Source organism: Lepisosteus oculatus, chromosome 28 (assembly GCF_040954835.1).
Source record: "Lepisosteus oculatus isolate fLepOcu1 chromosome 28, fLepOcu1.hap2, whole genome shotgun sequence".
NCBI classification, from domain to species: domain Eukaryota; kingdom Metazoa; phylum Chordata; class Actinopteri; order Semionotiformes; family Lepisosteidae; genus Lepisosteus; species Lepisosteus oculatus.
This window is the reverse complement of record NC_090723.1, coordinates 4,847,006-4,861,383: the sequence shown is the minus strand read 5'-3', so window position 1 is coordinate 4,861,383 and position 14,378 is coordinate 4,847,006. Positions and strand designations below refer to the sequence as shown.

Here is a 14,378-nt window from a genome sequence, read left to right as displayed (position 1 = left end):
AAACATTGCTCAACTAGCATGTTTCTCAATGCGAGGAGATGAGCCCAAAAACATAGAAAGATAAGGAGAAATGAAGGCAAGACAGGCTTGAATATCACTTTGCAAGAAGTACAGAAGAGAAGGGAGAAAATACACATATACTCACAAGAGAGCATGAAGGAGGCGGGGAAAGAAAAACGAATACAGCGGAAGACAGTCAGACAGTTTCTACTGCAGCTTAAGGTACATGCTATTCACCGGTGGGAGGGGTCAAAGAGTGGACCTGTCAGTTTTTTCCAGTGCCGGACTCGATGTAACCCAAGTATCAGCTAGTGGAAAGATTCACGCAGCGGCGGGGCTAGAATCCTGCAGATGGAACCGAGTGGGAGGTGTGGTGCTTGCCCAGCCCTTACGCGTCCTGAGGAGTGCGACAGGAAGTGCAGGAGGAAGTGGGCTGCCGCTGCCTACCAGGTCTCCAGGCGGTCCAGGCAGATGTTGGGGGGTCCCCCGATGCAGGCGATCTGCTGCCGCCTCTTCCAGTCCGCCAGTTCCTCATCCGTCAGGTTCTTCTGCACAAAGTCCATGGCCGACAGCAACCCCGCCATCTCGGTCACGATTTGCTGCGCAAGGAGAGAGAACTTCAATCGCATCTCATTGCCTTCCTCGGTTTTCTTCAACAGCTTGGAACTTTCCATAGTGAGTAAATACAAGAAGACCTGCATGCATCCTTTCACTTCCGGCTGGGCTGTAAATGAACATCTTTCAGAAGAAATGCATGGAAGCCACGGTAACCTAATTAACCTAATTACAAGCGATAGTCACTTGCTCGTCAGGCTTGCATACCCTTCGGAGCTGATCCAAAGCTGTCAACATCTGCTCCAGCTGTGCCATTTTCTGTCTCGTTGCTGCTGCCTGACTGTTCCCGTTCAGATCCTGGGAGATTTCTGGAAATTATTCAGAAAAAAAAATCTGAATTACTTCACTTGGAAAAACAGCAGATTGCCTTAGGCGTTCCTTTCAGAAGTCTTAACATCCTCCTCTGAAATGGACTTAAAGGAGAGAAATCTTGTCTTTCCTCTGCTTTCCCCAAACGAGTCACGGCTTTTCTCAGCAAGGCTTCAACTGACACCAGCTCTTCCAGATTTGCACCCCCAGATGACTGACCGCCTCACCTCCTTGGCTTTTCAGAGTCTTGTAGTTAAAGTCAAAGTCATCCTGCAGGTTTTCCAGCATTTTCATCTTCTGTTCCATATCCTGAAAGACAAATCCATTTTCTGCATTACAGGAAGAAAAGAATCTTCCAATTCTATTCCAATACAAATCCATTCCAATTTCTCCATCCCTGGTATCTCCAGGTAGTGTTTCAAGTTTCCCCGCTGTAAATGAGATATTCATACATTTCAGGCAGGGGTGGACTGAGCTGCATTTCAGCCGTGCAGTAAAAGGCACAAGCAGCGGCAGAGATGGGGGGGTGTGATGGCAATCCTTCAGCCTCTGGCACCCGTGTGGTAGAACGAAATGACGCCTTCAGCATCAAGGCCCGTTTCTCGCTTTTCCGCCCCACCCAGGATGTTAACAAACACGCGCAAGAGCCACACCTGCACTCTTTTCCTCACGTCCTGCAGGTTGTGCTCCAGAATCTGCTGCTTCTCCGTCACAACCGTGCCCGTGGGGTGAGACGCCTGCCCATCCTGTGCGCAGGAGAGGGGGAAAAAAAAAATTAACTTCGCTGTTAAGTCTTGACTTGTCTTTTTATTCCTCAAACCAGTTATGACGCAGGCTTCCAAACTGAAACCAGAAGCTCTGCATTCACGGATAATTTTTTCCGCCCATTGTCTAGGTTCTTTTCATTCATAAAGGAAAAATCTTTCCTCTCATCGTGTCTAATTTATAAGACAGTCTAATATAAAGCCTATACAGAAGTGGTCTTGAATGATATTTTTTTTTATTAAAATAAAGCTAGCATTGATAGAATCTTACTCTGGCGTAGGCATTTAGGTCATCGCACATTCAAAATGGGATTTGAGAAATACGTTATGCTGGACAATAATTCAATTCAAAATACTGTACTCAACCCCAAGGGGGCAATTTAAGATAACGTATTGGCTCCTTGGTCCTCTGATGTAATGAAAATGAACCGATTAAGTCCCGATGAGGAGGCAGGGGAGTGGAAGAGTGTGGCATGGCGCGGTGCAGCTCAGGACAGCGTGGTTATGGGAACGGACCTGGGCCGTGGTTGTAGCAGTCTGCAGCAATCGATTCTCTTCCCACAAGCATCGAGCCACTATCCTCGCGATCTCCATGGGCTTTTCCAGGTACTTGCTCTAAATAAAGAAATTTTGGAGGGGGGGGGGGGGGGAGATGGGAAGAGACCAGGAATATTAAAGGACTTTGCTCCGACAGGCACAAGCTTCCCACTCGATATCCAGTGGAAGCACATTCGTAAAGTTATGCCAAGGTAAACGGTTGGAAAAGTGGTCCGAAAAGTGCTGCCGGGGCAGGCGCGCATGCGAGCCGCGGGCTGGCCAGTACCTGCAAGTGCTGCTTGATCCTGCGCAGGTTGTGCTGGTAGAGCACGTTGTTCTCCTGGAGGAAGCGGCTGTACTGCTGGTCGATCTCCCCCAGGAGGTTGTGGAAAACCAGCGTGGCGTGAGATTCTTTGTTGGCAGCGTAGGCCCTGAGGTACGAGACACAAACCAGACGTCGTTATTGAATTTACAGACGCTTCCGAGAGTTCGTGGTCATTACCCGACGAGCACTCTCCGGGCATTGGGAACCAATCGGTTTGACTTCAAGAAGTCTGAACAGAATATAGATGACGTACTTGTGAAACTCTTCTTCAAGCAGAATGGGACTGGGAAAAGAGCAGAGGGGTTGAAATGTTCTCCTCATTGTTCGCACCTGTTATCCATAGGACTTATTCTGGCCAGGTAAAATGATGGAAGACCTTTCCTACCTCCTCGTGACCTGCCTTGCCTGGTGCTATTTGTTTGTTGGGGGAGAGAATGGGGGCAGAGAGTACATCTAGGCTTACATACTCATCATTAAAGAATTTATAGCCATTATCAAGACACATCGTCAGAACATAAAGGCTGCAAAACAGCCTTTATGCCAGCAGCCGTGTCACCCTGCAACTCACAACTGGCAGCCCACTGAAGCTCAGCAGGTGTGAACCTGGTCAGTACCTGGATGGGAGACTCCTGGGAAAAACTAAGGCTGCTGCTGGAAGCGGTGTTAGTGGGGCCAGCAGGGGGCGCTCATCCTGTGGTCCATGTGGGTCCTAACTCCCAGTATAGTGTAGGGGACACTATACTATAGTGACGGGGACACTATACTGTAAACAGGTCCTTCCTTCGGATGAGGCGTAAAACCGAGGTCCTGACTCTCTGTGGTCATTAAAAATCCTCGGGCGTTTCTCGAAAAGAGTAGGGGTGTAACCCCAGTGTCCTGGCCAAATTTCCCATTGGCCCTTACCAATCATGGCCTCCTAATAATCCCCATCTATGAATTGGCTTCATTACTCTGCTTTCCTCCCCACTAATAGATGATGTATGGTGAGCGTTCTGGCGCACTATGGCTGCCGTCACATCATCCAGGTGGGGCTGCACACTGGTGGTGGTGGTGGAGGGGAGTCCCCATTACCTGTAAAGCGCTTTGAGTGGAGTGTCCAGAAAAGCGCTATATAAGTGTAAGCAATTATTATTATTATTAAAACAGAGGGCATCATTTGGTAAGGAGTCAAAAGTTTTGTTCATTCGCTTCTTGAAGGGACCCAGTTTGAGACAAGCCTGTGGCGTATGGGAAGGGTTTCCTGTTCTCTGTCTAAAACAATGTAAAACATAAACTCTGTTCTTTGCTACTTAGGCAAAAGGAGTCCACTGGGATAACAAAAAAAAAATGCAGAATAATAATTCTATTTCAAACGAATTTACGTTTTCACACTCAAAAGCACCATATATAAGCTAATCTGGTAAAGGCCTGCATGGGCTCTCATGGAACAACTCATTAGAGGCATTAACTCTAGTTAATTAACTCTAGCATCAAGTTCTCAGCAGGCAATTTAAGGTAGAGAAAACCTGGCTCAGAAATATTGACTTCTGTTCTTCTGTTCTACCTGTACTGAAGCTCTGCCCCACAGCAACAAGCAGAGAGCCATACATCAGTATGACAATCCACGTGGAAGAGTCCTTCAAAATCAATCACGAAGAAACTTTAAATGCTCGACCGCCGGTACTCCAATCACACATAACAAGGGCAGATTGCGAAACTGTAATAAATGTTAGATTTGTAATTGCAGTCATAAAAAGCTGTACCAAAAAATTAAACACTAAAAAAGATCATTCTAAAACATGACATAATGCATAAATCCAGTATACTAAAACCACAAGGAAAAAATACGAAACCACCCAAGTTCTTACCTTTAAGAAACTCGGCAATGGGACCAGTTGATTTATATGGTTCTAGATATATTTAACAAATATAAGATTTGGGCTTCAGCTCTCCAGTGCTGAGTCACTTCTTGGACATGCAGCTCCAATTCTACAGAAATTGAGCAACTTGGGATTCTTTTAAACTCCTTCCGGCTGAGGGGCATTTTCTTTTCACTTGCGATTCACAGAACCTGAAACTCAAAACGAACTCTCTCTTCGGTGGCCATCTGCATGTAGGATAAGCAGCACGATTGTTTCGATAGATTAAAGCTGTGAAGCCAGTTGCTCAGAGTGAAACAGGAAACCGGAAAAACGCAGAACAAACGTAATAGCTAATTACTGACCACGTAGTTAACATAAGCTTTTTTGTCTTTTACTCCTCACTGTTTGAAAAGTATTTCTGTACAGAACTACTCATGTGATGACTGGCGGACAACGTTAAATAATTTTATGATGAAAGAATGTTTCCCTTTTAACAAGCCTAGTGAAATTAGGCATAGTTTTAATGCTATCTGCCTATACCTGTAGTAAGCTATTTCATAAAGCTGATCGGTGCCCAAGTTTGCACGACAAAAACGTTTTGTATAAGGAAGGTTTCTCATCAGTATGACATCTGCTTAAGACGGCAGGGGTCACGGACAACAGGAGCTCTAGTATTTAATTCCCATCATGATCTTGATGACTCAATTGAGCTCAATATTTGAATTCAAAGTCAGACCTCTGTCTTTTAGGTCTCAAACAGCAGCTATTTAAGAAATACATGAAGTACTTGGTACTTGCAGGACTCTAGCCCTTGAGGACTGAAGCTGCCCATACCTGAGCCTATCTATTGATGTTGTTTCATAAGTACAATTAAAAGGTCTCGTTGCAGAAAAATAGGGGTGTTAAACCGCTGCTAGATTTTGCTCCCTAAAGCTCCCCTTAATTCCAGCGATGAAAGTTTCTCTCCTCTGCTTCTGATGTCAAGTGCTCCTGCGTAGTGGGGCTGCTGGCACAGAATGGCCACACCACAGTGGCAGGTGGAGTGGTTGCCAATCCGCACACGAAGTGCTTTGGAAATTTCTTTTGCGATGCAAAAGTGCTACATGAATGCAAGCAATGAATTACAGTTTGCACAAGGTCCCAAAGCCGGTAACCAGCTGCCAAAGGGCCTTTACTGCTGCCCAAGCTGGTAAACGGCTGCCAAAGGGCCTTTACTGCTGCCCAAGCCGGTAAACGGCTGCCAAAGGGCCTTTACTGCTGCCCAAGCTGGTAAACGGCTGCCAAAGGGCCTTTACTGCTGCCCAAGCTGGTAAACGGCTGCCAAAGGGCCTTTACTGCTGCCCAAGCTGGTAAACGGCTGCCAAAGGGCCTTTACTGCTGCCCAAGCTGGTAAACGGCTGCCAAAGGGCCTTTACTGCTGCCCAAGCTGGTAAACAGCTGCCAAAGGGCCTGGACTGCTGCCATCCCCGAGTGCCCCCGCGCCAGCACTAGGAGTCCCGCGCCTTACCAGTCCTGACTCTCGATCCAGGGGGCGAGGAACTGCCGCAGCTCCATGGGGAAGCTGTCGCTGTAGAGGTGGTAGAGCTGCTCCAGGTATCTGGGGTCCAGCTGCTGCAACTGATTCCACTGGGCCATGCTGACCGCTGCTGAGCCTCCTCAAGCCTGCTCCCAGAGACAGGGGGAGAGGGGTAGGAGGAGAGAGGGTAACTCACAGAAGACAGCACTAAAACACAGCACTAAAACTAAAAGAGTAGAGTCAATTGAAACAGGCAAGTAACTTCTTGCTTGCAGCTCCCAGTTTCAGGTCTGGGTATGCTAAGCTTTGAAATCTAGAGCCGCAGCCAGCACCTTCCCTGAGTAACAGGAAGAAAAGTGCGGAAGGCAGATGAGACGCTTTAATGAACTGGGCGCGTGGCGCAGGTCACACGCGCTCACTCTCAAACGATGGCCGTTTCTCTTTAGGCGAGACGGCAGCGGCACCCGTTCAGAAACCTCAAAAGCCAAAACGAAATGGAACGACAGACGACACCTCACCCATTTCCTCACAGCGCGCGGGCTCCCTGCGTCGCTGAAAACGCAAGCGCGGACCGCAGAGCCGAAAAAAAAAACAAACGGCACGAAACTCTTCAGGATGCTGCGGCTTCGGGCAAGAGCTAAATCTGATCAGGTTTTGCTTAATCGAGACCAAGGCAGGAGTCAGCGGAAATCAGCTCTTAGCTGAGCTGGTTCACAGAGGTGTGAAGAGGGGCAGGGCTGCAATACGCTTCTGTTTATAAAAAAAAATGAAACCGAAAGGAACAAAAAAAAAAGTGACCCAAAAAAACTCGTTTTTTAAGTATAGGAAGTGTTTAAAAAAGTCCCACACTCCAACTCTCTTGAAGCAGGTTTGATGAGTCTGGAACACCTGCTGCAGACCTAAGCTACGTATAGCTATTTAGCTGATGGGGACACCCCTGGCTTCCTTCCAAGATCTGTCGGATGAGAGCTTCGGATCAGTCACCATTCAGTGACAAACAAGCCAAATGAGCTGGTCATTTTGTAAAGCCTTTTGTAAAAGGGTTACATTGAGTCATGTAAGATGGTAATCAGCTCAACTAGGGAAGTTAAAGATTCAAGTGGAATAAAAAAAACACTTGAGACTCAAGGACTGAAATCGCTGTCCATATCTGTACAAGTAATGTTTGGGAAAATACCATGTACTATACAGAGTGAACAATATTATTCATCCTTCTTTACTGTAAGTGTGGATTTCACTAATTTCACTCCCTGGTCACCCCTGAACAGATGACCACCTACGCTTTTGAACTCAGAGCTCAGTGTGATGGTTCCCCTCATGTGTCATTTTCCTATCAAACTGCACATCTATGGAAAGCGCACATGTGTTAGGTTTTCAACGACAATCTAATAAATTAGTGAGTTTTCTCAGTTCCTTTACAGTTGCGCAATTCACAGCTTTCCTCCTTGAAGCAGAACGCGTTAAATTGCTTTCAGACTTAATACAACTTCCCCATCAATATCGATTATTATCAGTTGTGTAGACTTCTTAAGTTACATCTAGGACGTATGGTTTCTATATTCTACGTCCTGGTTGTGACTCGACTCTCCAATGCTGAGGGTCATGGACAATTTCACTCAATGCCTCTATTAGCACATTTTACTATGTTAGCTGCTTTGAGATTTATTGTTTGGTTGAAAATAAACCAATCCGGCCATCTAGCAACCATTTAATTTGCACTGATCAGAGTCTTCAAAACCCTGATCTCAATAACTCAAAGTGATCTACAGGCATTAGAGGAGCAGGAATTATGAAGTGCCTTCCGGTCAGGTGTATCAGTTACATCGTTGATGCCAGAAAGGTAAAGGTTCTTCCAATACAACACACAGATCTATCAGGATTAACTGCGGACCACATGCTCAGGAGAAAGCATCAATCACATTGCTAATTCTGCTTATGAAAAGAAAACGAAAAGAGTAGAAAAATGGAAAACGTCTGCTTGCACAGTAACACACATCCAGTTTCTCCGTCTTTGTTTTTTTGGAGCTCAAAGCCACCATGACTTCCAGTATTTACCCCACAGGTCTGTTACAGGCTTAATCTGACAAGCTTCACCTCGCTGTTCCTCCAGCTCCGATTCACTTTCTCAGGCGGCACTCCACCACAGGCCAGCGCTCAGTTCACAGCCCTTTTCACCTTGTGGCTGGGTGATGGCGGTTTTTTTTTTGCATCTTCAGATGTGCAATTCACATTCTGGTCAGAGGCTTGTTCTTTCGACAAACTGCCGTAAAGCCAGTAAAAAGCACGCTTGCATGAGAACGAAAACAATTACTTCCAACAGTGGCACTTCAGAACAAGCTACTCATTTCTGTTGGCCGACGTGCTTAAACGAGACAATTTAGAGCCGGAGAGAGAAGAATCAAGCTCATCTGTTGGCTCTTTTGTGAAACGATATGGCAGCAGGCAACTCCAGATGAGGACTGTCAGCTGTCTGTCTGGAATGGCAACACTGCCTTCTTAAAAACACTCATCCCTAAACTACATTTGATCAATCATTTAAAATTCATTTTAAAACACTAAAACGGCTGGACCTTAACTTTCAAAAGCTCACACCGCGAGTTTTCACTTCTTCTTTCATGCTTTCATTTGATGTTAGCTGGGCTTATTGGAATACACCTGAAGAAGGCTCCACGGCCGAAACGTTGTGTTCTCTTTCTTCTTTTTTTTTCAGCATGGAATAAACCTATTACTTGTTCCTTATTGGAATACACGACTGGTAACGTTGGCTGTTGGTTACCGAGCCCTGTAAATGGAAGCAGAACACTCCTGACATCATTCTGGGAAGTTTTAATGTCCTGCCGGCCCCCAACTGATGCAAAGACTTGGTCAGGACAACCCGAAACAAGACTCCCATATAGTGGCTTGGCTGCAAATTTCTGAGCATAGACCGTATTTCCCTGGAGGTTAAGTCCAATCCTACAAAAGAGGATTTATGATCCAAGATGAATCTTATAAAATCCATGCTGCATTTACACTACATGCAGACAAAAGGGCTCTAAACTATTTCTCAATTCTGAAAAAGAAACACCGCAGAAGTAGAACACAGGACAGGTACAGCACATGCATGTATTCGTATTTTCAGAATGTGAAGGACACAAAAGAAATAGAAAATTATTCTTAAATTTCTACATTTTACAGCTAACTGTGACTCTGCAACCAGTGTAGCGTTCTTGGCCCTGGATACTGTATACAAAGTAAGTTCATAAATGCAGTAGAACTTCAGGAAAACTGAAAACTATTTGGGAGAGTTACTGGGCTCAGTTTCACAATGGAACTTTGGGAGCTTTCAAATCACTTTAGGGCTACAATAAAATGCAAATAAGATTCAACTTTGCAAAGGTTTCTAAAGCACACCCCTGTGGATTTGGCCAGGGGAATGAAGTAAAATTCACAACCAGGTTCTTGTATCAGAACAGAGAAGTATGATGACAGCCCTAGCCTATTTTTACTGCGTTTCGAAACAGCACTGTTTTGCAAATAGGTAAAGAGGATATGAAGAGTGACTGTTCTTTTCAAAATCATATTTGCACATGCTCTCTGTCAATTAAGGATGCCTATTAAGAATAAAATGGTGCACTAAGCTTTATTTAACAGGCAAAGGAGATTTGGTACAAAAAAAGCATTCATTCTGCCTACAGGGATTTCTCTTCCCTTCATAAAGATTCAAGCAAGAGCAGGCCATTCTGCGCGGCTATCTTGTTTGTGTGCCATTCACTAACTGATCTGTCATTCACTTACTGTTTTTTGAAAGACGTCAGGGTGTCAGCTGCCACAACAAGCCTGGGCTGTTCGTTCCATAATCTCACAACCCTTTCCGTGAGAAGGGTGTCTGCTGTTCTCAACTTTAAATTCACTTCCTCTCGTGTGAGGGTTGGGCTGACTTCGAGAGGTATGAGCCCCTGAACTGGGGCTCCTCACCCGTGGTTCACCTAGCCTGTCAGACTAGGACTACCTGAGCACTCGTCTGTGGACTGACTGAGCAGCAGCAATAGACGTTTTGCAATACAGAGACCAAACCATACAGAATTTCAATTCCATTTCTGGTAATTTCATTATCCCTTTCCCTAAAAATACTGTATTTAGATTTAGACTATAAAATAGCAAGAAAGAACCAAACATTTTCCAGTCCAGTCGATACTTAGCTCTTTCATGACAAATGCTAAAGCAGTGTAATTTCAAGCAACCAAAAATATGTACTAACTGGGGAAAAAATACAATAATTTAGAACACATGGAACAAATCTGTATAATCAGAGCCTCGATAAATTATGACTCAAGCAAAAAAACAACGTAGTGACCTATTTTTCATTAATTCTAGCCATTTCATAGCGTAACAACACACACACACACACAGATTTCAAGAAGATGCACTGAATTCGATGTTAGTAGAGAAGCGAGACAGGTATACAAACGAAGAGAAAGTCTAGGCTTAATTATGTCAAGCCAGAGAAAGGTTCTGATGTAGTCAGATGTAGTGTCTGATCCCGGAGCACTAAAGAGTTTCATACTGAAAGAAAAACAGCATTCCTAGAAATACAACTGGACTTCCCCTTACAAGGAGTTCTTATCATTTTAACTGACTCTAGTGACCTGCATCCCAACTGTAAATTATGCTGTTCTCAACCAGAAGTCCCTTCAAGCGCCTTTCTTTAGGCTCAACAAACATGAAAATGAATTGTTCCTCAGTAACAGAGATGGGCTGCACTGTGCTGCATCTGGTCGAGTTCATCGTAAATGCCGTTTATTGGAACACACAAGGGTACTTGGAGCTTCCCCACTGTATCACTCCTGTTACGTCCCACATCTGAGCCAGTGACCTTCTCTCCTGGTGTCTGATTACACAGCAAATTCCTGTGTCCTACAGCTCAGTCCTCGTGCTCAGAGGAAATGTCCTAAGACGGAACAGCTCCCAATCATTATGGCAAAAGTCTGAAGTATTATATCCTCCATACTGTTAAAAGTAATAAGGAACAGGGTAGTGACAATCACAATGTAATCTTAATATTCTCAGAAAACTAGGTAGCCTCTACTTCCTTTTTAAAGGTTAGAGGACTCGCACTGCAGGAAAGCACTAAACCTTAGAAAGTGGGATAATGGTGGATTTCAGCTTCCTAGTGCCCAAGAGCTGCGTGTGACTCACAACCTGTTCTGAGATTGCTCTGTCCGTAATGATTCAGCACAAGGGATCTGTTGTTGGAGGTGCCTCTGCAATAGCACAGGTGAATTTTTCAAACCACAACAATCACCTGAATAAGGAAATAGATCTGTTTGTGACTATTTTTTTTTCCAGCTGAAGGAAGCACACATTTGAAAATCATGTAACGGCAAGCCCCTTACCTCCACTACAGTTTGGCTAGAAACTGGAGATACAGAACACACTATTATCTGTGCATTTGGGAATCTCCATTTGTGGACTGCAGGCACGAGAATCACTGCACACAAAAACAAAGCAATTGCAAAGTGTCCTACGACACTTCTCCAGTGTCTCCAAGTCTCCACGAAGGGACTTCTCCAGTTAAGGAGAAACTCACTCCTGTACAAACACAGAAAACAGAGCAAGAAAGAAAATGACCGGCCATGTAGAGAAAACAGACCCTAAGATTTTTATTTTACTGTTCCTTCAAGGTTACAGGCAATAGGAGAAGAGGCTATCAGGAAACAGGAAGCCAAAATATGACCATAACCACAAGAAAGAGCTGCAGGTGTGTGGAAAGACTGCTGTGGGATGAGGGTTTTAACTGGGGAGCAATTTATGGAAGGAGATATTTATGCCCTGGTACAAAAAGCCCTTGCTGGAGCTTACCAGTGGAGTATTCCACAGCACATGTTCTTAAACCCCTTGTGTGAAGGAACACTGCCCTCTCACAAAATATACATCTGGATACTGGTTAGGGCACAGAAAGAGAAGGGTTTTATTGGTTTCTCCTGTTAACTGCAGTGTCCTACAATGCTCCCACACACTACAGATGAGTGTCTCGCAACCCAAATTTCTGTTTCTGCATCTTGAATGTTATTTTCAGCTCTTGAAGGGCTGCAGGGTATTTGCAACGGGTATCAACACAGAGAATTCCCAAGCAGGAAAGGGAGGCTCAATCCTGCCTCCGTGCCATAATGTGACCCAACAGAACATGTGTTCCACTGCAACAGTGACCACAAACCACTTGGGGTCCTGGTGCTTCGTTTAGGAACCCATGTTTGCTAGTTTGTTGACATAAAACCTGACACTTGACATCTTGACAAAAGACTTTGGCTTCATATATTTAAATAATTTCAAACAGAATAGTTCGTTTTCATTATTAGCACAACTGATTTTGAGCCAAGATCTACCTCATCCTTGCAGAATGTTAGCAAGAAACCTTTTCCATGCATCTATTCACTCAGCTAACAGAGTGGGGCCCTTCTGCTTCAGCTGGCAAAATTCACTTTTAAAGCACTACTTAAGCACTCGGATAGTGGTGGAACAGCTGACAGGTTCAAACAAGGGTGCATTTAAGCACACAGTCCACTTCACCAAGGAGGCGTGGGAGTGGGAGAAGATGAGAGCTGAGAAGAAAGAGGAAGAGACAGGGATGCAGGGGCAATTGCAGGTGAAGTCATTGATAAACCACAGAATATTGAAAACAAAATGTCAGGCTGACGAAGACATTATGAAACACACCTCTAGTATAATCCTTTACTGATCCTTCACGGTGACGAGCTGAAAGGCAAAAAGACCAAGCCATCGCAACACCTGATTTTAAAATGCAGTCTAAGCCATCAAGCTCTGTAGCTCAGTCAAGTAGCACTTAAACGGGCATCACAAAAGAACAGCACATCTTTGAGAGTGTGCAGTGCTGAAGAGATGTTGAGTGGAATGCCCACACCAGAGCAAAGACCTCTGCATTTAGACCTCATCAATACAAGCAGCTTCCTGTGTAAGACAGCTTCGACAAAATAATGATCACATACTGATCAGCGAGTACTGGCCGCCCACCAGGCGGAGAGGAACCTTTATCAAGCCCTGCAGACTTCAACGAGCCCACTTTCTCCAAGCGTCTTCCATGCCTGATGCAGAGCGAGAGTGGAAAAGTGGAAATCTGGGAAAACTCAGACCATGCTTTATGCTAAAAGAGTGGGATCTGCGCAGACTCTAAGCCCAAGTCATTTCTTGAACGGCAAGTGGAAGTATCCCACCCCAACACACACACCCACTCACTATCACCCGTGTCAATGGACGACTCGTTGCTCAAGCACGGCAACGCTCACGAGTGGAGACTGGCCACCCTGCAGCACGGAGATCGGGTGCAAAGGACCCCCCCCCAGCTTTTCCAAACCTCCGCTACAGTTCCATTCTCTGGTAAAAGAAAAATTCTCGACCTTCAGCTACGTGCTTCAGGCTGCCAGAGAGGAAATTCCCAAGCCTGTCATGAAGCCTACTCGCGTGTACATCCACCCGAGCCGGCGAGCAGGTACCTGTGCTGATCACAGCGAGCTTAGGTGTAAGGCAGAGTTCCCCTTCCCAGCCACTTCAAAGGGCCGAACCTAGCACCTCATTTATCGAGCTACCACAACACATGCTCAGGCCGTGGAAACGAGCGCGTCTTTAAAGCTGAAGAACTGCGATCGATTTGCTCGTCTCAGCCTCCTCCAAAAATCAGAGCTGACCCAAAGCACCGTGAAACTACGCACACGGTTCAAAGGCGTCACCTCACCTCTGCAAAACATAAATCCGGTTTCTTACAGTTTGCAAGTACTAAAGAACGGGTATGGATCTCTAACCAACCAAAACACAGAAGACAAAGCCTTACCTAAACTATTTGGTTGCATAACCAAAAATAAACGTAGACGTTAAGTGACCGTCCTTTTATTTTTAGGGTTTTAGCAGGGGTGTCGAAATAATCAACAACCAGCCCTTTTGAACTCCTGGTGGATGAAGGAAAGTGAGTTTTTCTTAAGCATTAGTCATGATCTCACCTCCGTTCTGCGCGTAAAAATGAAAGCCAGAATTCCAAAACGTTTCTGAAGGTGTTACTTTGTAACTTTGATTACTAAAAAAAAATATATAGCCTTTTAATGTCATCGGAACCGTTCACCACAGCAAGCGAGAACGAAGCTCGATTTAGCCCAGCGAGGAAGTCGATCTGACACCGACTGTTCTCTTTCGCTGCAAAAGCATTGCGTAATGCTAACAGATGAATCACAAGTGAACAGAAAACTCTCCGACCTGTCGGACTGTTCTTTGAGCTCGCCTCTTCTCTACCAGGAAATGTGTTTAATATTTATCCACACACACACACAAGTGTTCGTGCAAAGAAAATCGTCAATGAAGCTAAACCCACTTCTGCAGACTTCCTCACGAAAAACACGGTTTTACGCGGACAACTTGAAAGATGAACTGAAACTTACCCTTTATCATTTCAAAAAAACATATATCTCATCATATTTCTTTTTTTC

At 45.0% G+C, this 14,378-nt stretch overlaps 1 protein-coding gene across 5 annotated transcripts in view; it reads right to left on the bottom strand.

Moving 5' to 3' along the window:
* stat3 (signal transducer and activator of transcription 3 (acute-phase response factor)) overlaps positions 1-14,378 on the bottom strand; it is a 31,216-nt gene that overhangs the window by 15,844 nt on the left and 994 nt on the right. For 4 of the 5 annotated variants that reach the window (XM_015361890.2, XM_015361891.2, XM_015361887.2 and 1 more), the window contains exons 2-8: positions 5,899-6,053; positions 2,512-2,656; positions 2,205-2,303; positions 1,578-1,670; positions 1,152-1,233; positions 823-923; positions 448-599 (exon numbers count right to left, since the gene is read on the bottom strand). In XM_015361890.2, the coding sequence (XP_015217376.1) occupies positions 448-599; positions 823-923; positions 1,152-1,233; positions 1,578-1,670; positions 2,205-2,303; positions 2,512-2,656; positions 5,899-6,026 (800 nt within the window). In that variant the 5' untranslated portion in view covers positions 6,027-6,053. Of the gene's footprint in view, positions 1-447; positions 600-822; positions 924-1,151; positions 1,234-1,577; positions 1,671-2,204; positions 2,304-2,511; positions 2,657-5,898; positions 6,054-13,898; positions 14,015-14,378 lie in introns of those variants that run through there. The other variant, XM_015361888.2, reaches the window with a different exon arrangement.